The sequence below is a fragment of the Carcharhinus amblyrhynchos genome, chromosome 24 (genome assembly GCF_965287045.1).
Source record: "Carcharhinus amblyrhynchos chromosome 24, sCarAmb.v2.hapA, whole genome shotgun sequence".
Lineage (NCBI taxonomy): Eukaryota > Metazoa > Chordata > Chondrichthyes > Carcharhiniformes > Carcharhinidae > Carcharhinus > Carcharhinus amblyrhynchos.
Window position 1 is genome coordinate 25,612,359 of NC_137347.1, and position 21,732 is coordinate 25,634,090.

General features: G+C 44.5%; 1 protein-coding gene across 4 annotated transcripts in view; it reads right to left on the reverse strand.

Annotated features, from left to right (window-relative positions):
- col8a2 (collagen, type VIII, alpha 2) overlaps positions 1 to 21,732 on the reverse strand; it is a 244,047-nt gene that overhangs the window by 36,300 nt on the left and 186,015 nt on the right. The window contains exon 1 of one of the 4 annotated variants that reach the window (XM_080211204.1): positions 6,223 to 6,271. The exons of the other annotated variants lie outside the window; for them this stretch is intronic. Within the exon in view, the coding sequence (XP_080067330.1) occupies positions 6,223 to 6,241 (19 nt within the window). The 5' untranslated portion in view covers positions 6,242 to 6,271. Of the gene's footprint in view, positions 1 to 6,222; positions 6,272 to 21,732 lie in introns of those variants that run through there. 4 annotated transcript variants of the gene reach the window in all.

The window sequence follows — 21,732 nt, forward strand, 5'->3', positions numbered from 1 at the left end:
TTCGTTGGAAAGAAGGCGGCTAAGAGGGGATCTTATTGAAACATATAAGATGATTAGAGGTTTAGATAGGGTGGATAGTGATAGCCTTTTTCCTCGGATGGAGAAAGCTAGCACGAGGGGGCATGGCTTTAAATTAAGGGGGGGTAGCTACAGGACGGATGTCAGGGGTAGGTTCTTTACCCAGCGGGTGGTGAGGGATTGGAATGCCCTGCCTGCTGCTGTTGTAAATGCGTCTAGTTTGGGGGCGTTTAAGAGATCTCTGGATAGGTTTATGGACGAAAAGGGATTGGTATAGGCTAGTGGGTCATTGTTTTTGTAACTGGTCGGCGCAACATCGTGGGCCGAAGGGCCTGTTCTGCGCTGTAATGTTCTATGTTCTATGTTCTATTAAAGATCATAAGATCATTAAGATATAAGAGCAGAATTAGGCCCATGGAGACTGCTCCGCCATTCAGCTTTGACAAAGAGTCATCTGGACTCGAAACGTCAGCTTTTTCCTCTCCTTACAGATGCTGCCAGACCTGCTGAGATTTTCCAGCACTTTCTCTTTTGGTTTCAGATCCCAGCATCTGCAGTAATTTGCTTTTATCCGCCATTCAATCGTGGCTGATAAGTTTCTCATCTCCATTCTCTCACTCTTCCCCATAACCTTTAATCCCCTCACCACTCAAGAACCTATTTATATCTGTCTTAAATATACTCAACGACCTGACCTCCACAGCCTTCTGTGGCAACGAGTTCCAAAGATTCACCACCCTCTGGTGACATATAATTGCTTGAACCAGACAAACTCAAATGAGCAATCTTCCATTACGGAGAATAAGCTGTGAAGTGTATTTGGAACGCTAATACTGTTCTCTTCTTTTAGACTTATTTGCCTTATTATTGGTTGAAGGCAATCACCTTCTTTGCATTTAACTGTCATTCTTCCACTGTCTATGAACTGTGTTTAAAAAAGAATCTGATAAAAATCGAAGCCAGCACAAGAAAAATTACTTTTACTGCATTTCCCACAGTGTTTGTCTGGAGTGGTGTAACGTCTAACAGCACAAAAAGCAGCTTGTGTGAAGCTTTCTTACAAACATAGTCAGGAGAGCACACAATGAAAGAACAGCAATGTTAGACTCTGCTTTGAATCTGAATCTCACTTAGCATTGCTTACACATCATAAAGTGAAAAATACAAATAGCCATGAATTCAGCAGAGTTTTAGTGGAGTACCTATCCACTCGTTCGATTTTACAGTTTGCTTATGATAAACATTCCAAATATAATTTAGCAATGTATACATTAAAGAGTTATTAGAGTATAAATAGTATAATTGTTAAGTATAAATGGGGCAGTTTGGTAGCACATGGACACGAGTTTGCTTCCCAGCTTGGTCACTGTTTGTATGGAGTTTGCACATTCTCCCCATGCCTGTGTGGGTTTCTTCCAGGTACTGCAGTTTCTTCCCATAGTCCGAAAGCCATGCTGGTTAGGTCCATTGGCTATGCTAAATTCTCCCTCAGTGTACCAGAACAGGCGCTGGAGTTTGGCAACTAGGGGATTTTCACAGTAACTTCAATGCAGTGTTAATATCAGTCTACTTCTGACTAATAAGTAAACTTTAAATATTTGGCTTGCAAATTAGAACCTCTTGCATGTGTTGTAAGCAAGCCTTCAATCCGTAGGTATTATCGCTTCTCGAATTTTTGGCTAAAATCAAATGTAGGATCAAGCATAAAATCAGCTGTAATGTCTTTTCTTGTGAGCTTGGATCGAGCATATTGCATTCGTGGGGACTATGAATTGGATCCAATTTGCACTGTTTTTTTGGAGCAAGCAAGGAGATGGATTAGTAGCTTGCCCTGTTCACTCTGCTGATTGGCTTTGTAACTCTGAGAATGGAATAAAATTCAAAACTAAAACACCAGTTAAACAAGACAAGGTAAAAATGTTTGAATATGCTGAAATATAAATAGTTTAGAAATTTAATTCCAATCTGCCCATCAAATGTGGTAGGCAGTCACTCTAAAGATAGCTCTGGAATCTACAATGAAAGGAGACAGATCCATTTGGTCCATTCCTTCCAGCAGACAGAGCACAAACTTGTCATCGAATCTGCCCAATTTAATCTCCTGAGAGAGGTAAATTGAATTGCGTTCAGGAAAAACTTCCAAGCAGATAAAGTTCTGGGAAATGCCTCCCTGGATAGTAGCCCAACATTACAATCTATGATATCCAATGTTAGCCACTTGGATTTCACAAATCACTCCTTCCATCTTTCAGCAGCATTGGAACCATAAAACATTAGATTGTCAGTCCACACTTGTCGGAATCTATGATCCTATTTGAAATCAGGCAATCATCCAGTCTCTTTTTAAAATAACCTAATCAATACAGCATTTCTCACTGCTAAATTGAATCTGTTCCACATGTCCATCATTCTAACGTTAGACATTCCTTCTCATTTCCAGCTTTGGTTTAACACTGCAAAAAAAAAGCTTTGCAAAGTATTTTGTCTGGATTATCTCCTGGTGATGAAGGCAATCTCAGTGAAAGCCAGTGAGCTGAGGGCTGGCTTGCAAGCTCCTGACTAATTGCAGCCCTGTCTACAGAAAGCATGCCAGCCACTGTGGAATCAGACTGATGCCAGTTCCGATTTGGACATTGTTCACAAACATGTACATTTATTTTAATTAATCTATGAATACCGAGACGTCAAGGACCGATGTTGATCTTGCACACTGGTCATGTTGTTCATGTGGAAATATCTAGTCTGATCGCCATAAGCTGAATAAAATGTTCATACTCATTCAAGCCGCCAGCAACAATCTCCGTCTGTAACTTATTAAACTGTGATTTAGTACTGTGGAGACTCTAACAATTTCCAAGAAAATACAGTCCTAAATTTCCCTGAAGTTCTGCTACCTTTATGGTATTTTTATGTCTAAAACATTAAGTCCAGCTTTAGAACTTCACCTTTGCCAGAAGTACTTCACTCTTGCTATTCATATTTGTAGGCCTGCAGTCATGTCTGAATTCCAGCATTCTGCCCAACATTCTTATTTGTTTTATTGATTGCTGCACCTCAGTAGTCAGCCATGTTGGATGCCAAGTCTACTCAGAAGCCCAAGATCTCTTTCAACGCTTCTCAGCTATTTCAGCACCATTTACATAGCGACACATGTTGCCCATTTTTCCTTCCTATTTCATGCTCTGCTTTTGGAACCTATAATCCTGTTCTGAAGCAGGTATTCATCCAGTTCCAAAGCTCCACACCAAATTCCATCTGCCACTGTTTTCGCTCACTTGTGGGACTGGTGAGGTGGTTTGGTTTGGTTTGGTTTGATTTATTATTGTCACATGTATTAACATACAGTGAAAAGTACTGTTTCTTGCACGCTATGCGGACAAAGCATACCATTCATAGAGAAGGAAACAAGGGGTAGTGCAGAATGGAGTGTTACAGTCATAGCTAGGTTGTAGAGAAGGATCAACTTAATGCAAGGTAAGTCCATTCAAAAGTCTGACAGCAGCAGGGAAGAAGCTGTTCTTGAATCGGTTGGTATGTGACTTCAGACTTCTGTATTTTTTCCCAATGGAAGAAGGTGGAAGAGAGAATGTCCAGAGTGCATGGGGTCCTTAATTATGCTGGCTGCTTTGCTGAGACAGCGGAAAGTATAGACAGAGTTAATGGATGGGAGACTGATTTGCGTGGTGGCTTGGGCTGCATTCACAACCTATTGTAGTTCCTTGCGGTCTTGGGCACAGTAGGAGCCATACCAAGCTGTGATACAACCAGAAAGAATGCTTTCTATGGTACATCTGTAAAAATTGGTGAAAGTCGTAGCTGACATACCAAATTTCCTTAGTCTTTTGAGAAAGCAGAGGCGTTGGTGGGCTTTCTTAACTATAGTGTCGGCATGGGAGGACCAGGACAAGTTGCTGGTGATCTGGACACGTAAAAACTTACAATGAGTCTTACACTGAGACCTAATATTAATCATAGTTAGACTGATGTTTTAATTCTGATGTAAAGTACAGCTATCCAGGCTCCTATTCACTGTTTCATGCGTCTCACTGGGATAAAAAGATTTTTTGGTTTGTTCTTGATTTACAATCCATGTCACGGCCTTTTCTCAGAAACTTCACGTCTTGTACTGGTCCCGCCCTGGCAATTTTGATAAGAATCGCTGAATTAACAACTGGATGCAATTTCAAAGGTGCAAGGGTTTTTGATACAGAGAAATTTCACTATTCAAAACAATCAAAGCCTCGCCCCCTACATGACTCAGGACATAAAAATGCACTGTTTGGAGCCAGGCGCCGTTCAATTAGGATAAAAATAAATTTGAAAGAACGTACAGACACTAATAAAATTTTAAAAATTCACTGCGAGTTGGCTCTTATTTAAAATCAAATTCACCAAAAGAAGTGACAGATACTTTTCATGCAGAGGATATCTGTCAGTTCTTGCTTCTTTATCAAATATCAACAGTCAAGGTTGGAAACACACAAGTCAATAAATCAAGCCAGCAGTGGGATATTTGGATGTGGCAGTTTGACTACACATTGTTTTCAGAGATAGCTGGGTGTTCAGACTTCCAGCAGTCACTGTTTCCTTTTGGATTACTGTTTCACCTCTAAGTTATTTAAGTCACACAAACGATACTGAGATTTAAGCTCAAGTTAAGTTTATTTGTTAATGTCACAAGTAGGCTTACACTTAACACTGCAATTAAGTTACTGTGAAAATCCCCTAGTTGCCACACTGTGGTGCCTGTTCGGGTACACTGAGGGAGAATTTTGCACGGCCAATCAACCTAACCTGCACATCTTAGGACTGTGGGAGGAAACTGGAGCACCCGGAGGAAATCCACGCAGACATAGGGAGAACGTGCAGGCTTCGCACAGAGAGTGACCCAAGCCCGAAATCAAACCCAGGTCCCTGGCGCTGTGAGGCAGCAGCGCTAACCACTGTGCCGCTGTGCTAAAAGGTTGCATGGTTCTGAGAGGTGTAAAAATGGAACATTAAACATCATTCTTCATTTGTTGGATTTTAAAGATCTAGGCCAGCCATGCAGACTGCGTTTTTTCAAGTCCCAAAAGCTGAATAAATAGCATGCATCAATGTAGGTTCTTACTCTAGAATCCTGTGTAGGTCAAACATTTTGCAATCCTTCCAGTAAGTAAAGGTTAACAAAGTTAAGATTATGCCCAGACTGGTGCGTCAGCCAAGCCTCAGTAATGTAAGGAAAATAAATCTGGTGAAGGAAATTAAACACAATTGTTTTAAAAAAAGTTTTTTTCTCAGCAAAAGTATTTTTTCAGTCAGTAGCTGAAATATTGGACAAATGTTAATATCAGGTGAGCGGTGGGGGTTGGTGGAAGGCGGGGGGGCATGTTGAGGGTGGGGGCATTTATTTCAGCAAAAAAAATGCCAGCAAGTTGGATATCCAATATGATTCCACTATCCCAATTTTAACCAGCACAGGTTTTGGAAATGTGTAGGAGAATCTCGCATGGGTGGAGGGGCCAGTATTTGAATATATTAACAATTAACAATTCATTGAAAAAGAATAACACAGCATTCTGGTTGTAACAGGCAGCACACGAAGCCTGTTGGGGCTAACAAGGCGAGGGCACAGAGGGGATTGATGGCTCTGTGGGAATGACAGGCCAGGAAGCCTTTAAAATGCGATTCAACAGAGCCTTTGCTTTGACAAAGTGAGAGACTATCATTCACAGGATTTGACTGGAGCGCATGCCTTCACTGCTGGACAGGTGATTTCCAATATTTGGAAGTTGTTTCTTGGTGTTCACCTGAACCTGCTCTTCACCACAGAATGGGGCAGCGTTCTTGGAACCCTGCTGAGGAGCAATCATGGTGAAGACCAATTCCTCCAATCTCTCTGCACTGATGCACGGTGCCTTTGGAATTGCAACAGAACCTCACACATTTCTATTGCTGCTCCAGAATTGCTGCCTTTGTAAATGATCCTTGAGATCCAGCATGTGGCTGACCCTTAACTGTCCTCTGAAATGCCTAGCAAACCATTCATTAAGGGCAACAAGGGGTTGACAACAAATTATGTCCTTGCCAGTGAACCCATATCCCATAACAAATAAAGAAAAAATATTCACTTATAAGTGTTATGTGGCCGTGTGTGATGTGGAATTCTATCACCAGCTATTTGGAAGATCCCTATCTCTCTTTCGCCAGTGGCCAGGCACTCACCCCACCTGCTGATCTCCATGGTTTCCTGCTCTTCAAGGGGCAGGGTGACGAACATTAGAGGGTCACCCCTTGTTCTCTGTCTCTCCCTGCAAGGAGAGAAAGCAGAGTGTTACGACCAGGTAAGGAGGGGTAGGGTGGCTTCCCTCTTTACCCAGTCTTTGTCTAACTGCAACAGGTTTTGTTGTTAAAAAAGATATTCTTGCCAAAGCAACGTGTGTTTCACTGTTTAGGTGCTGTGACTGTACCAGACAGGCAGGTTTCTTTGCATTTTTAAAAAAGAGGATTGTATTCATGGTACTTAACTCGGTCTAAGGCTGTAAGTTTCATATGTGCGCACACACACATGCATGCACACACACACACGCATGCATGCACACAAACACACCTGTTCGCGCGCACATACATACATGCGCACACACATACACACACACGCACGCGCACACACACAGCTGTTAGATTGATTTCTTTAAAAAGGTCTCTGCCTGCAGTACATGAAAAGTCAAAATCAGCAGGCAGGGTTCAAAACATCCAAGTTGGATGGAGAGGGAGAGAGAGAACCCACTCAGGGTTCTGCTTCATCAGCATCTCATTTGTTTGCTTATTAGTTCGCAGAGAAACAAATGCTTAGGCACACAAAGGGTTAACTGGTTTGTCACATGACCGTCTCTCTGCAATGGCTTTGTGACCCACATATGACCATAGCGAGTGGATTCCACAGTAATTAGCACTGCTGCCTCACAGTGTCAGGGATCCAAGTTCAATTCCAGCCTTCGATCACTGTCTATGTGAAGATCGAATATTCTCCCTATGTCTGTATGGGTCTCCTCCAGTTGCTCTGGTTTCCTCCCACAGTCCAAAAATGTGCACATTAGGTTGATTGGCCATGTTACATTGACCCTTATTGTCAAGCGGATTATAGGGTAAATACATGGGTCTACAGGCATAGGGGCGAAGTGGGATTGTTGTCAGTGCAGGCTCATTGGGCCAAATGGCCTCCTTTTGCATTGTAGGGATTAAATGATTTCAATTGCCAAGCTTACATGATTTGATTATGTCTGGGAAAACCCCTCCCACAGCCAGAATTCTATTGTCCAAATGAGCATATGTAATGGTTTATCTCCAATCCTAAGAGATTGTCTAAATGGGTTGCTAATATGGGTAGGGGACGATCCTCATTCATACTCCTTTAAGGAAGTTGTTCCTGGTGAGGCTTTGCAGACAGGTTGGAAGGGTTTTTTCTCTATGTCTGCAGTGTATTTCGTGGTGGTGAGAGGTGGCACGCCACTGGTCTCGGCATGATCTTATGGTTCTGCTATCATCATCAACGAGGCTTCCCAGCAAATGCACCCCTCCCTGGCCATGAGGAAACCTGCAGCGGGAGGTGTACCGTGGATAGAACCGTAAGATCCTGCTGGTGTGAACTATTTCAATGACTTTGCGATGTAGAAGACAGAATGATGCAAATGTTCAGCCATCTTTCACTGTGCTTGAAAAGTGGCTTTAGTCCTTTTTTGAAATTCAATTAGAGGTTTCCTGCCAGTAAATGCAAAAAGTCATCTTTTATAAAGCTTGGCTTCATCACAAGCAAGTTCTGAATATAAGAAAAGGATTGTGTGGAAAGGATGGAATGACAATATCTTTGGATGGTAACTATGAAGGATGGATGCATGCTGGCACTATGGTGAGGAACAGGCCTGACCTCTTCCTCTTCCTCCTGTCTGCGGGAAATAATACTTCTCATCAGGTTCTCTTAACCCATAGCATGGCCTTCAGAGATGCATCAAGACCTAGGGACAGGAAGGAGGCTTCCCATGCTGCCCATCCATCCTTCTTGTTGCTCTCCAGGAAGATGATCCTTTAGAATCAAGACGAGGAGGAATTTCTTCAGCCAAAGGGTGGTGAATCTGAGGAATTCATTGCCAGAGAGGGCTGTGGAGACCAAGTCATTAAGCAATTTATGACAGAGATTTATAGGTTCTTGATTGGCAAGGGGATCAAAGATTATGGAGAAAAGGCAAGGGTGAAGGGAGAATGAGGTTGAGAAACATATCAGCCATGACTGAGTGAGGCAGACTCCTTGGGCCGAATGGCCTAATTCTACACCTATATCTTGTGATCTTATAGTGTCTCCTTGGTGAAAGATCTGCAGTGGAGTCTTTCTGACTCCTGTTGGACTTCTTCAAAAAGAGGTTGTTTAATTGGTGAGTACAGGTTTTCCTCACATCCGGACTCGTTGATTGGTTAGGATAACCAGAAGGGGATTGCCAATGACTTAGTTGAGTTAAATGTTCAAGATAAAACTGACTCCATTAACAGTTAGTTTCCTCACTCTTCCACTGTGAATAGGTCAGTTTAGTTAAAGTCTTGTTCAGGATGACTATAAACATCTAAGCTTTCATCCATGGTGGCACAGTGGTTAGCACTGCTACCTCACAGCACCAAGGATCCGCGTTTGATATCTGGCTTCGGTCACTGTCTGTGCAGGGTCTGTACATTCTCCCCATGTCTGCATGGGTTTCCTTTTCCTCCCACAGTCCGAAAGATTTGCTAGTTAGCTGCATTGGCCATGCCAAATTCTCCCTCAGTGTACCCGAACAGGCGCTGGCGTGTGGTGACTAGGGAATTTTCACAGTGAGTTCATTGCAGTGTTAATATAAGCCTACCTGTGACAATAATAAATAAATTTTAAAACCCTGCAGAGGTCCAGTGGAAGGTGTACCAGGATTTGCTGTGTATTCCAACATTTATTTTTGGAAGTTGATGAGGCTTAAACATACGGAAAGGAGGTGAAAATGAACTGCCCTTCTTAGCGCGAGTTTGTGGAAAATGGTCTTTCAGCAGTTCTACACAAAAACTATATTGGACAGCAGGGGATGCACAATGGAAATCATCCTCTTTTTTCTTTCTAATCGATTTGTTCGTTTTGCTTTGTAGTGATAGATGGATGATTGTTATTTTGCCTTTCACTTGTTCCCGGCTAACTTATTTGACTTTCCTTTCAACTGGACAGGAAATCAAAAACATCTGCCTTATTGTGTGGAGACCTCTGTCCTGCCAAGAATGTGACATGGTTGCATTAATCTGGAGGTTGCAGCTGTAGGGATTGCAGGTGGCTCTGGTAAACCAAAGCGGAGATGGCCATAAACCATTCCAACACGCAATGAGACCAAAATGTTTAGTCATGCAGAGATTTTCTGCCCTTGCGTTAGCAAGAAAACGGAGACTAAACAAATCCCAGACAGTCAACGCTATTTTAATTTGATGCAAACATCTTTTTTCTGAACAACTTCTGACCTTTGGTGAAATGAGTGCAGGTAATGTCTGTGAAAGGGTTTAACTAGGTTTTATTCAAGCCAACATTGCAAGTTCTCTAACCAGCTTTCTGAAAGCAAATGACGCTGTTCTATCCCACTGCAATCAGTGTAGTTCTCAGTACAAAGTGTTGGTGTTACACACCCAGTTGTTGATTGAAGCTTGTGAATACAACAACTGTAACCAAGCCATGAACGGAGAACAGGAAGAATGTCTCGTTTTCCTCAACCATTAGGAATTTAAATGTGACAGATGATTTGTGTAACAAAAGAAAAAATTGTTAATTATTCCCTTGCAGCTGGTGGCACTTGCGGCTTACGAACGATGAGACATGACAGGTGTTTTCAATATTGCTTCAGATCATGGATGTGAAGATTTATTTGTGCTTCTACACTCTTCGAGGGCGCTTCCAAATAACCTCATCCAACTTGGGAGTGGGAAGTGGGCAAACTACTTCAATGTGGGTTAAGTCCAAGATAAAGCAGGGACAAAGGTTAGAATCATAGAATCCCTACACTACAGAGGAGATCATTCAGCCCATCGGGTCTGCACCTATCCTGATCCCACCCAGGCCCTAGTCCCACAACATGACATATTTACCCTGCCAATCCCCCGATACTAAGCGTCAATTTAGCACAGCCAATCCACCAAACCTGCACCTCTTTGGATTGTGGGAGGAAACCGGAGCACCCGGAGGAAACCCATGCAGAAAAGAGGAGAATGTACAAACTCCACACAGAGAGTGACCCGAGGCTACAACTGAACCTGGGTCCCTGTCATTGTGAGGCAGCAGTGCGAACCACTGTGCCACCGTGCCGCTGGTTATTTCATACAACCATGTAACAATTTTCAGAAGGCGTTTGACAAGGTGCCTCACAAGAGGTTATTGCAGAAGGTAAGGGGGCATGGAGTTGGGGGTAGGGTGTTAGCGTGGATAGAGGATTGGCTGTCAAATAGGAGGCAGAGAGTGGGGGTTAATGGGTGCTATTCGGATTGGCGGTTGGTGACTAGTGGAGTGCCCCAGGGGTCAGTGCTGGGGCCTCAGCTATTCACCATTTATATAGATGATCTGGAGGAGGGAACCGAGTGTATGGTGTCGAAATTTGCTGATGACACCAAGATTGGGGGAACGGCAAATTGTGCGGAGGGTGTGGAGAGTCTGCAGAAGGATCTAGATAGGCTGGGCGAATGGGCCAGGAACTGGCAAATGGAATTCAATGTTGGCAAGTGCGAGGTGGTCCACTTTGGCAGGAATAATGGTAGGAAGGACTATTACTTACGTGGTGAAAAACTGCAGCAGGCGACGGTGCAGAGGGACCTCGGGGTCCTTGTGCATGAGTCGCAAAAACCCAGCCTGCAGGTGGTCAGGAAGGCGAATGGGATGCTGGCCTTCATAGCGAGGGGGATTGAATATAAAAGTAGGGAGGTCTTGCTGCGGCTGTATAGGGCATTGGTGAGGCCGCAGCTGGAGTACTGTGTGCAGTTTTGGTCGCCACACTTACGCAAGGATATTTTGGCCTTGCAGGGAGTGCAGAGGACGTTTACTAGGCTGATACCGGAGTTGAGGGGGTTGAGCTATGAGGAGAGGCTGAATAAACTAGGCTTGTACTCGTTAGAGTTTAGAAGAATGAGGGGAGATCTCATTGAGACGTATAAGATGATGAATGGGATGGATAGGATAGAGGTGGAGAGACTCTTCCCGCTCAGAAAGGACAGTAGGACTAGGGGGCACAGCCTCAAGATAAAGGGGGGACAGTTTAGAACGGAGTTGAGGAGGAACTTCTTCACTCAAAGGGTGGTGAATCTCTGGAATTCTCTGCCCGTTGAAGTGGTGGAGGCTACCTCGTTAAATATTTTTAAGACGCGGGTTGATAGGTTTTTGATAAGCGAGGGGATTAAGGGTTACGGGGAGAGGGTGGGAATGTGGAACTGAGCCACGACAGATCAGCCATGATCTTATTGAATGGCGGGGCAGGCTCGAAGGGCTAGATGGCCTACTCCTGCTCCTATTTCTTATGTTCTTAAGTTCTTTGCCTGCTAGTCTTGCAAAACATGATTGATCCCTGGCGGAGGAGAGTCAATGATCAGGTAGGCAGGTTGATCTCCCAGACGAGGCTACAGTTCATGATCAGGGTAGCTGATGATGTTAAACAGAGGCGGCACAAGGTGCAATTTTTCAAAGTCATCTTGGGCCTTTTGGCTAAGATGAAGCATCTGATCAAACCTGATGCTTCATCTTGTTTGTCCCTCTTATGTGCATCTTGTTTTATATGATGGAATAAATAATTTTTTAAAATGATCGGTCCCATTGGTTCCCAAATTGCACCCAGAACTTTACCACAGATGTCGGGGCTGTTAAGTCCTTAAATCCTAAGGGACTGGTTAGAAGGCCATTAAAACACAAGCTTAAATAAAAGAAGAATGGGAAACACAGAAGAAGCTGAGGAGTATCTGCTTTGGCCCAAGAATACTTTGCAGTGGTTAACATGGCGGAGGTTTGGAACAGATTATTTTAGAAATTGTCTGTTCCCGTAAAAGGGAAAAATATTTATACTTCAGTCCTATTTCTAAAAGCTTGTTTATTTTAGTATTCTTTTGTTGAAATACTGTGTCCATTATAGAACCACATTCTGATTATCTGTGATCACGTCAAGTTAAAAAGCCATTAAAACATCATCATCGCCACGGTCCAAACAAACTTTCAAATCTTGAGGTTAACCATCAGCCAAATGATCTTCAATAAACACCACTGACCTCGCAAAGAATATTTAGAGTGGAATGCCTTCACTAAAGGCTTCTAAACGTTTAAAGTAAAATACCAGGAATGGAACAATCAGATACAAAGATGACCTGGGCAAAATCGGGATTCAGGTGTACATTGACAACAACAGCAAAGCATAGCAAAGGGAAAGGCGGACACTCAAATCCTGGATTCTTAAGTGTCCTGCATTTATTTCATATCCTGAATTAATTTGCACTACAATGGAACTTTAATTATGTAATTTATTGGAGAGGTGGCGTTTTGAGGATCGGAATCATTTAATTTTTAACACATGTTCCTTTGGAATAGTTTGGACACAGGTCAGATCTTTTGGGACACTCCCATTGGAAAATATTTCCCAGACTGTAATATATCAACAAATTACCATTTGTTCTTTGAGACAAAAAAATAAAATCTGCAAACATATGAACCTTGGACATATTCTGCCATGTTCCAATGGTCTAAATCAGGCAACCAGAGACAGAAAATGAATTAGAGTCTCCTTCTGCTGGGAGTCCAGCCATTTTGCCTTACCATAACACAACGGAGGATGAAGACAAACTTGTAGGAAGCTGCATTTATGTATGAATTTTGGGGTGTCCTTTATTTCCTGTGTTCTATTGTATAGGGTAGCAGAGATAAATCATATGCATTTGAAATAGTTTTGTTAGACAACTATAAGTAAATGGATAGTTATAGAAAGGACACAGCGGTGGATGGAATTCTCCCCAAAAAATTCCAAGCGCTGAATTTGTGTAAAAACTGGAGTAAATCCTACTGTTTTTTTTTCAGAGGGATCTTCAAAATGAATCTCCCACGGTCTAGGCATCGCAGAGTCCCCTGGTGTGAATCTCATTAAAAAACTCTGGGTCTGGCTATTCCCATTGGAGAAGCTAGCAGTATAAGGCTGAGTGGGCCACTGTGCATGTGCTGATCTGTCAGAATGGAGATCGGCACATGTGCAATAGTCCCACTGACTAGCCCTGTGACCCCCCAACACTGCCTCTCCAATCCCCCCACCCATCGATCGCTGGCCTTCCAGACCGGTCTGAGCCAGCCTCCCCACTCCCACTCCCCTGGCCCACCTCGAACTTCCTTCCCAGCAGTCTCGATCTCCCAGCAGGCTGACCCAATCCCACCCCCAACCCCGATCGCTGGTCTCCCTCTGTCACCAAGCTTGAGTGGAGAGTGGCAGCGGGATCCCCTCCCCCACCCACATCAACCTCCCTCCAGAGGCCCAGCCCCCATTAGGCCCTGTCCCCCTCTGGCCACATCCCCTTGGCACTGCCCAATGTCCAGTGGGAATTTCCATTTGCCCCTTGAGCAGTGCTGGGGACCATGCTGGCAATACCTAGGGGGAGCACCCCCCTTTTACCCCGACCTCCTGGAGGTCGCCATGGTCCCCCTTCACTTCAGTGGGGTCAGGCCATGAATTCCACACTAGTGGGAACTGTTGCAAACCGGGGAGGGGATACTAGCGGGCCCAGAGACTTCAGTTCCGAGCCCGCTAATGAGGTGGGAATCAACATTACCGTCATTTATTCAGCTCTGCTCCAAATTCTGGTGCAGAGCTAATGTTGTCGGAAGTCTGGCAGACAGAGATGCGCGTAGGCCGCAGCATTCAACGGGAAATCCGCTACACAGCCTCTGCGTGAGTCTTCTGGTCCACTGCGCTCAGAATTGCCCTGTATATTTTTAGTGTTTTTGCTCTTTTATATCTATTCATGCTGGCATTTGCTTCACATAACACTTTATGGGCATTATTGTAAACTTATTTCTGTTGTCCTGAAAAACCTTTTGACACCAATTGGAAACCTCATTTGTCAGAGTTTCTCAGCAGGTCAGAGATATTCTGTTTCATATCTGCAAAAAGAGATGGATAGACCTCACTCCAGGTGTTAATGCATCCTATCCTCTTCCACAGTACATTGATGGAGCAGACCTGGTAGCACCATTCAAATACTTGAATACCTGTTGAACCGTCCTTTTTGGATGCTTTCTCAGATGCAAGCATGACACAAATAACCATACAGCACAGGAACAGGCCCTTTAGCCTGCCATGCCTGTGCCAATATGTCGTTTCTATCCCGCTGTTGGCCTCCTGTTCAACCTTGAATGTTGCTAACGTGCCTGCTTCCACCACCTCCATTGGCAGTACATTCCAGGCAGCCACCAACCTCCTGTGTGAATAACTTTCCCTGCACGTCTCCCCTAAACTTACCACCTCTCACCTTAAACCTGGTCTCTCTTGTAGTCGCCCCTTCCACCCTGGGGAAAAAGCCTCTGATTATACATGCCTCTCGTGATTTTTGTAGACTTCTATCAGGTCGCCCCCACCCCCTCCTCCCCCACTCTCCCCAGCCTCTGTCATTCCAGTGAAAATAATCTGAGTTTATCCAACCTCTCCTCATACCTAAAACTTTCCCATTCCCATTTAATCATAGAATCCCTACAGTGCAAAAGGAGACCATTTGGCCCATCAAGTCTGTACCGACCACAATTCCACCCAGGCCCGATTCCGGTAACCCCTCAGATTTACCCCACTAATCCCCCTCACACTAGGGGCAATTTAGCATGGCCAATCAACATAATCTGCACATCTTTGGACTGTGTGAGGAAACCAGAACACGCAGAGTGTACCGAATCTTAGGAGCTGGACCAGAGTCCAGTCTGCCAGGCTTGACTGTAATATTACTCTTTAATCAGATTTGAATTTTAGTGTCTGCCCCATTTGTTCTACTAAATATTCTTTAAAACATAGATGCAATTAAATATGGAATTCTAAACATCTCATCGATATCACTGCTCCTGACAATAATTGCACCGTGGAATCCAATTAGTTTAATCACATTTTAAAGAATTTAAGTTATGTAACATCTTATCAGAAAGTTCTCAAAGGGCTTCCCACAAAACTTAATTACAGTGGACTGCGCTGACTGTTCTTGAGAAACAATTTCTGCACAATGAGATCCCACAAACAGCAGTCGAATGACTAGCCCATTAACCCATTCTTTATGTTGGTTGAGGTGAGAATTTCGCAAGAATATTGGGACAATTGCCTGGTTCTCTTCAAATTATATCATTGACTCAGAGGGGGGGCAGGATTTTGCTTACTCCAAGACCGAAAAATCCCGTCAGAGGTCAACGAACCTTTGCATGATCCATCTCCTGCCTGCTACGATTCCTGTAGCCGGCGGGATGGGAAAATTCCACCCTAGCAGTTGGTCAAGAATGTAGTTTAACATCTCATCCAGTGGATGACAGCGTTGACAATGCAGCATTCCCTTGCTGGTCAACTAGAGTTACTTTCTGAATAGTACCTCGCTCAAAAGACATCGCCAGACGAACCACTTTTATCTTTCAATAAAGGAAAGCAGAATGAGAGGAGATCTTATAGAAACATATAAGATTATGAAGGGGATGGATAAGATAGAAGCAGGGAAGTTGTTTCCACTGGCGGGTGAAACTAGAGCTAGGGGGCACAGCCTCAAAATAAGGGGAAGCAGATTTAGGAGTGAATTGAGGAGAAACTTCTTCACCCAAACAGTTTTTAATCTGTGGAATTTCCTGCCCAGTGAAGCAGTTGAGGCTACCTCATTGAATGTTTTTAAGGCAAGGATAGATAAATATTTGAACAGTAAAGAAATCAAAGATTATGGTGAGCTGGTGGGTAAGTGGAGCTGAGTCCACGAAAAGATCAACCATGGTCTTATTGAATGGTGGAGCAGGCCCAAGGGTCCAAATGGCCTATTCCTGCTCCTAGTTCTTATGTTATTATTGTGTTATGCACAAAAAAAATGAGATTATAACCTTACTAATATTGACACAGTCTGTTTATATTCCAGATTTGCAGCATACCGTACCTCAGATTATTTTGCTGATCATCATACACTACAATTATTCGATACTGTTTGTAATTATAAGAGCCCTCAGTACACCAAACTGACTGATTGCACTAGTTGAGTGCAATATGCTGAGTTACCATTTTAAGCATCATTAAAAGCTGATTACCTGAATGTGGAACTCAAGTACTGGCAACAGAATGCATACCCATATTCTCTGATGTAAGGCTTAAGTGGATGCTGAGATACAGGACAGATGGTTTGTCTATAAAGTAGAAGTCTGTTCCATTTTAATGCTAAGTTTCATGTAAAAAATCTAAAAGAAACCTTTTATGATATGCCATACGGCTGCAAAGTGAACTGTCTGCTCTGGTGTTTGAGCAGTGCACTCCGATTGCCATTTTGTTTCACATAATTACTTGATCGTTCCTGCATTCCTGTTCCATAAGGCATTCGGCACATCGTACCGTCCAGCAATAATATTCTGTGTTATTTCTACAATGCTTTGGGATTGTTGCAACTTGGTAGGTATTAGATTGGTAATCTACAGAATATTTTTGAAGCACTTGTACAGGGATTGCAGCAAAACTGAGGGTGAAATGTCAAATCTGTGGAACTCCCAGGTGCTGTGTTATTCCTCTGTATCTTGCGGTCAGTTTTGAAGTAGAGGACTTTGTCTCTGAGTGTGTGAAGAGGATCATTGCAGGCTGCAATGTGAGTCCAATGGTAAATCACAGAATCCCTACAGTGCAGAAGGAGGCTATTCAGCCCATTGATTTGACACCAACTCTCCAAAGGAGTGTCTTACCCAGGCCCTATCCCTGTAACCTCACATATTTACCCCACTGATCTCCCTAACCTGCATATCTTTGGACGGGAGAGGAGGAAACACCCATGAGGCCTGTGTTCACGTCTGTGCACTTTTAAGTGTTTCTTGATTCGTTGCAATTTTTTTATTTATGTGGTTTTAATTATAGCTCCCTCCTGGCACTCCTCCATCACTCTACCGCCAGCACTCCAGGCTCCTCCAGCTTCCCTAGTTCCCCTTCAGCACCCCCTCAGCTCCCAGCACCTCAAGACTCCTCAGCTCCCCACATCTCTCCTGCCCCCTTCAGTTGCACCACAACTTCTGGATATAAATGGAAGTGGGAGGGAATGTTGCAGTGCCCCCAGTAGCAACAAACCTTTCAGCATCCATTGCTATCGGGACTGCAAGATCTGAGACAATATGCCTCTGCAATAGACACGTAGGCTGGAATTTTACCAGCACGCCTGCCCGAGGCTCGTAAGATTGAACATAAGAACATAACAAATAGGAGCAGGAGTAGGCCATCTAGCCCTTCGAGCCTGCCCCGCCATTCAATAAGATCATGGCTGATCTGTCGTGTCTCAGTTCCACATTCCCGCCCTCTCCCCATAACCCTTAATCCCCTTGCCTATCAAAAACCTATCAACCCACGTCTTAAATATATTTAGCGAGGCAGCCTCCAGCACTTCAACGGGCAGAGAATTCCAGAGATTCATCACCCTTTGAGTGAAGAAGTTCCTCCTCAACTCTGTTCTAAACCGCACCCCCCTTTATCTTGAGGCTGTGCCCTCTAGTCCTACTATCCTTTCTGAGCGGGAAGAGCCTCTCCACCTCTATCCTATCCATCCCATTCATCATCTTATATGTCTCAATGAGATCTCCCCTCATTCTTCTAAACTCTAACGAGTACAAGCCTAGTTTATTCAGCCTCTCCTCAGCTCAACCCCCTCAACTCCGGTATCAGCCTAGTAAACCTCCTCTGCACTCCCTCCAAGGCCAAAATATCCTTGCGTAAGTGCGGCGCCCAAAACTGCACACAGTACTCCAGCTGCGGCCTCACCAATGCCCTATACAGCCGCAGCAAGACCTCCCTACTTTTATATTCAATCCCCCTCGCTATGAAGGCCAGCATCCCATTCGCCTTCCTGACCACCTGCTGCACCTGCAGGCTGGGTTTTTGCGACTCATGCACAAGGACCCCGAGGTCCCTCTGCACCGTTGCATGCTGCAGTTTTTCACCACGTAAGTAATAGTCCTTCCTACCATTATTCCTACCAAAGTGGACAACTTCACGCTTGCCAACATTAAATTACATTTGCCAGTTCCTGGCCCATTCGCCCAGCCTATCTAGATCCTTCTGCAGACTCTCCACACCCTCCGCACAATTTGCCGTTCCACCAATCTTGGTGTCATCAGCAAATTTTGACACCATACACTCGGTTCCCTCCTCCAGATCATCTATATAAATGGTAAATAGCTGAGGCCCCAGCACCGACCCCTGGGGCACTCCACTAGTCACCAACCGCCAATCCGAATAGCACCCACTGATCCCCACTCTCTGCCTCCTATTTGACAGCCAATCCCCTATCCACGCTAACACCCTACCCCCAACTCCATGCCCCCTGACCTTCTGTAATAACCTCTTGTGCGGCACCTTATCAAACGCCTTCTGAAAATCAAGAAACACCACATCCACCGGCTCTCCTCTATCCACTGCCCTAGACACATCCTCATAGAACTCCAATAAATTTGTCAGACAAGACTTCCCCTTAACGAAACCGTGCTGCGTCTGCTCTATCAAACAATTCTCAAGATGCCTCGCTATTTTCTCCTTGATCACGGATTCTAACATTTTACCTACAACAGACGTTAAACTAACTGGCCTATTATTCCCTGCCTTTTGCCTGCCACCCTTCTTAAACAATGGCGTAACATTAGCCATTTTCCAATTTTCCGGCACTTCCCCGGAATCCAGTGACGTTTGGAAAATAATCACCAAGGCATCCACTGTCACCGCCGCCATTTCTTTCAGAACCCTTGGATGCATTCCATCCGGTCCTGGGGACTTGTCCACAATCAGTCCCTCCAATCTGTCGAGCACTGCACCTGAGACCAACAGAGAATGCCGTTCTGCGAGCCTTGCCCGGCCCGAAATTGGGGCGGGCATGCGGGTAAAATCAGGGTCATAAAGTAGGACTTTGAGGGTGGCGAACAATGGTGCTCGTCATTCTGGGAGTGGGCACCTAACACACAGCTGGCGACTCTCTAACTCCCACTGCCATTTAACGCTCAATTGAGTGTTGATTTGCAGTGGGTGGGACTCCCCTCCACCCATGGAAAGAAGCCCCATCTGTGAGAGTGGTCCAGGCACAGCGCTGCAGTGGCCAGAAGCAGTACTGCAGTGCTCTGCCTGAGACTAAGTTCCAGGACCATCGTAAAGATAAATCCTGGGGGTCCTGGCAGGCGGAGAGTAGGGAACACCTGGGTGGGTTGGAAGAGAGGCAATTACGGCATTGGGGAGTTGTTGGGGGGTGGTAGGCCATCATCCATCTTCCCGGGGGAGGGTGCCCCAACACTGAGGGGACCTTCAGACTGAGCGGTTTCTCCTCCCCATCAAGATGGAGAGAAATGCAAATATCACTTTCCCACCCTACCCGCTCCCACCAGCCTATTAAAAAGAAGGCTGGGCAGGAAATGGTCACTTAAGGGCCTTATCAGGCTGCCAGCCCAAGAGTGAAATTGCGTCTGGGTTTGGGTAGGCCGGTTCCCAGGGAACAGCCATTAAAGTTTACACTCCCCACACCTCAGAACATAAGGAACTCAGCAAGAGTGTAAACTTCTGCCTGTACAAACAACCATTACACTTCAATATTGGTCTGACTTTGTTGCAAAAAAAGGATCTTCCCACTCATCATAAGCAACACTTTGGAAGCCTGTTATCTTCAATCTTTGTCCATTAACCGTGATTAGATAAGAGATGGTACATGAGGTGCCTCCTACATAGTTCCTGGATCATTGTTTCAGGAACACAATTGTAATCAATGTTGCTTCACTGGGCTGTGGCATTCAGGTGAATAATGAAGAACAGGCACTTTAACTCAGGCTAGGATAACCCACAATAGTTGCCGTGTCTACCAGTTACCTGGGAGTATGGGGGAATTCTAATGCCTTCAAGCATTATAAGTGTAAAATTGCTAGTCTCATCAATTGTAGTCCTCAAATGTTGCTAAAGAGATCAACCAGTCCCACTGACCCCTGAGAATCCCTGGCTTGTGACTGAGCCTAAAACAGAGAAGGCTTATTCAGGAAGGCACCAGACACATCGAGATTCTTCATTGGGAGGACATAGAGGCACAGCTGAAGTGATGGAGCGAGTACACCACTCTCTGAATAACTCACCTACCCAGCCCTCCAAGCACCACCTACCCTGCATGTGGCAGCGCCTGCAGATCCTGACTTATTGACCGCCGTAGAACCCAACAGGGCAGAAGCAACACATCCTCAATCCTGAGGGAGTGCTTTAGAATAAGAGTTAATAGCTGGAGGAAGCAGGAGGGAAGTTTGATGCATGGAAGCCATCCCATTCTCTGCTTGAACCTCATAACTTAGAACATCTATAGAACCACAGAATCCCTACAGTGCAGGAGGAGGCCATTCAGCCCATCAAGTCTGCACTGACCACAATCTTACCCAGGCCATATTCCCATAACCCCATACATTTATCTTGCAAATCCCCCCGCCGATACCACAGGTCAATTTAGCATGGCCAATGCATCTAACCCACACATCTTTCTTCCCACAGAAAACAGGAAGAAACAGGAAATCCATGCAGACGTGGGGAAAATGTCCAAACTCGACTCAGACAGTGACCCGAGGCTAGAATTGAACCCAGGTCCCTGGCACTGTGAGGCAGCAGTGCTAACCACTGGGGGGCCCTTCACAGGGCACTTCCAACACAGCTGGCATGATTCACTTTATAGCTTTAATTTTAAAAATCGTCCCTCACAACTCACATTCGCACCGCAGCCCTGTCAATGTCATGGGGCAAGTGCCTCAGTGATCAACACAGAAGTATTTGAGTTGAGCTTCCGCAATAATTTGTCGGATAAATGTCTGAACGCTGTAGCTGTCATGTTGAGGTATTTATGTGCCTGCCTGGGACAGGAAGAAGGTTAGAAGGTTAAACCATGCATGTCTGAATACTCACATGCTGTACTGTGAAACTGTGAGTGGCTCATTAAATCAGTTTGAAAATCTGATCTTCAGGCAGTAAGTGTGTAAAGTATTCGGGTTTGGATGTCAGCTCCCTGAGACTGAGCCCAGCAATATAACTATTTCATAGCGCCTGACAAATTGAAACAATGCTACTGACAACTAAAGTGAAGCTGAATTTCTACAGAAGAGGCACATGTGGTGGGACAGTTTCAATAATATAATCCAACAGACAGCAGAAGCACAACTGGTGAGTGCAGAGCAATTATTTGTTGTAAACTACTGATAACGCCTTGACACATGCTGTGTTTATAGGTTAATAAAAAGTGTGTTTTATAACATGTACAAGGGCATATTTAATTACAGTTGCACAGTTGTTGCAAGCATTACAATTTGGATTCCTTCACAATGATTGTGCCCAATGCAAAAAAATCAATGTTTGGGACAATTGACTGGCATTATTAGTTATTGCAGAATCCCTACCATTTAGAAGAAGGCCATTCAGACCATTGAGTCTGCGCCAACAACAATCCCACCCTATCCCCGTAACCCCAAGCATTTACTCTGCTAGTTTG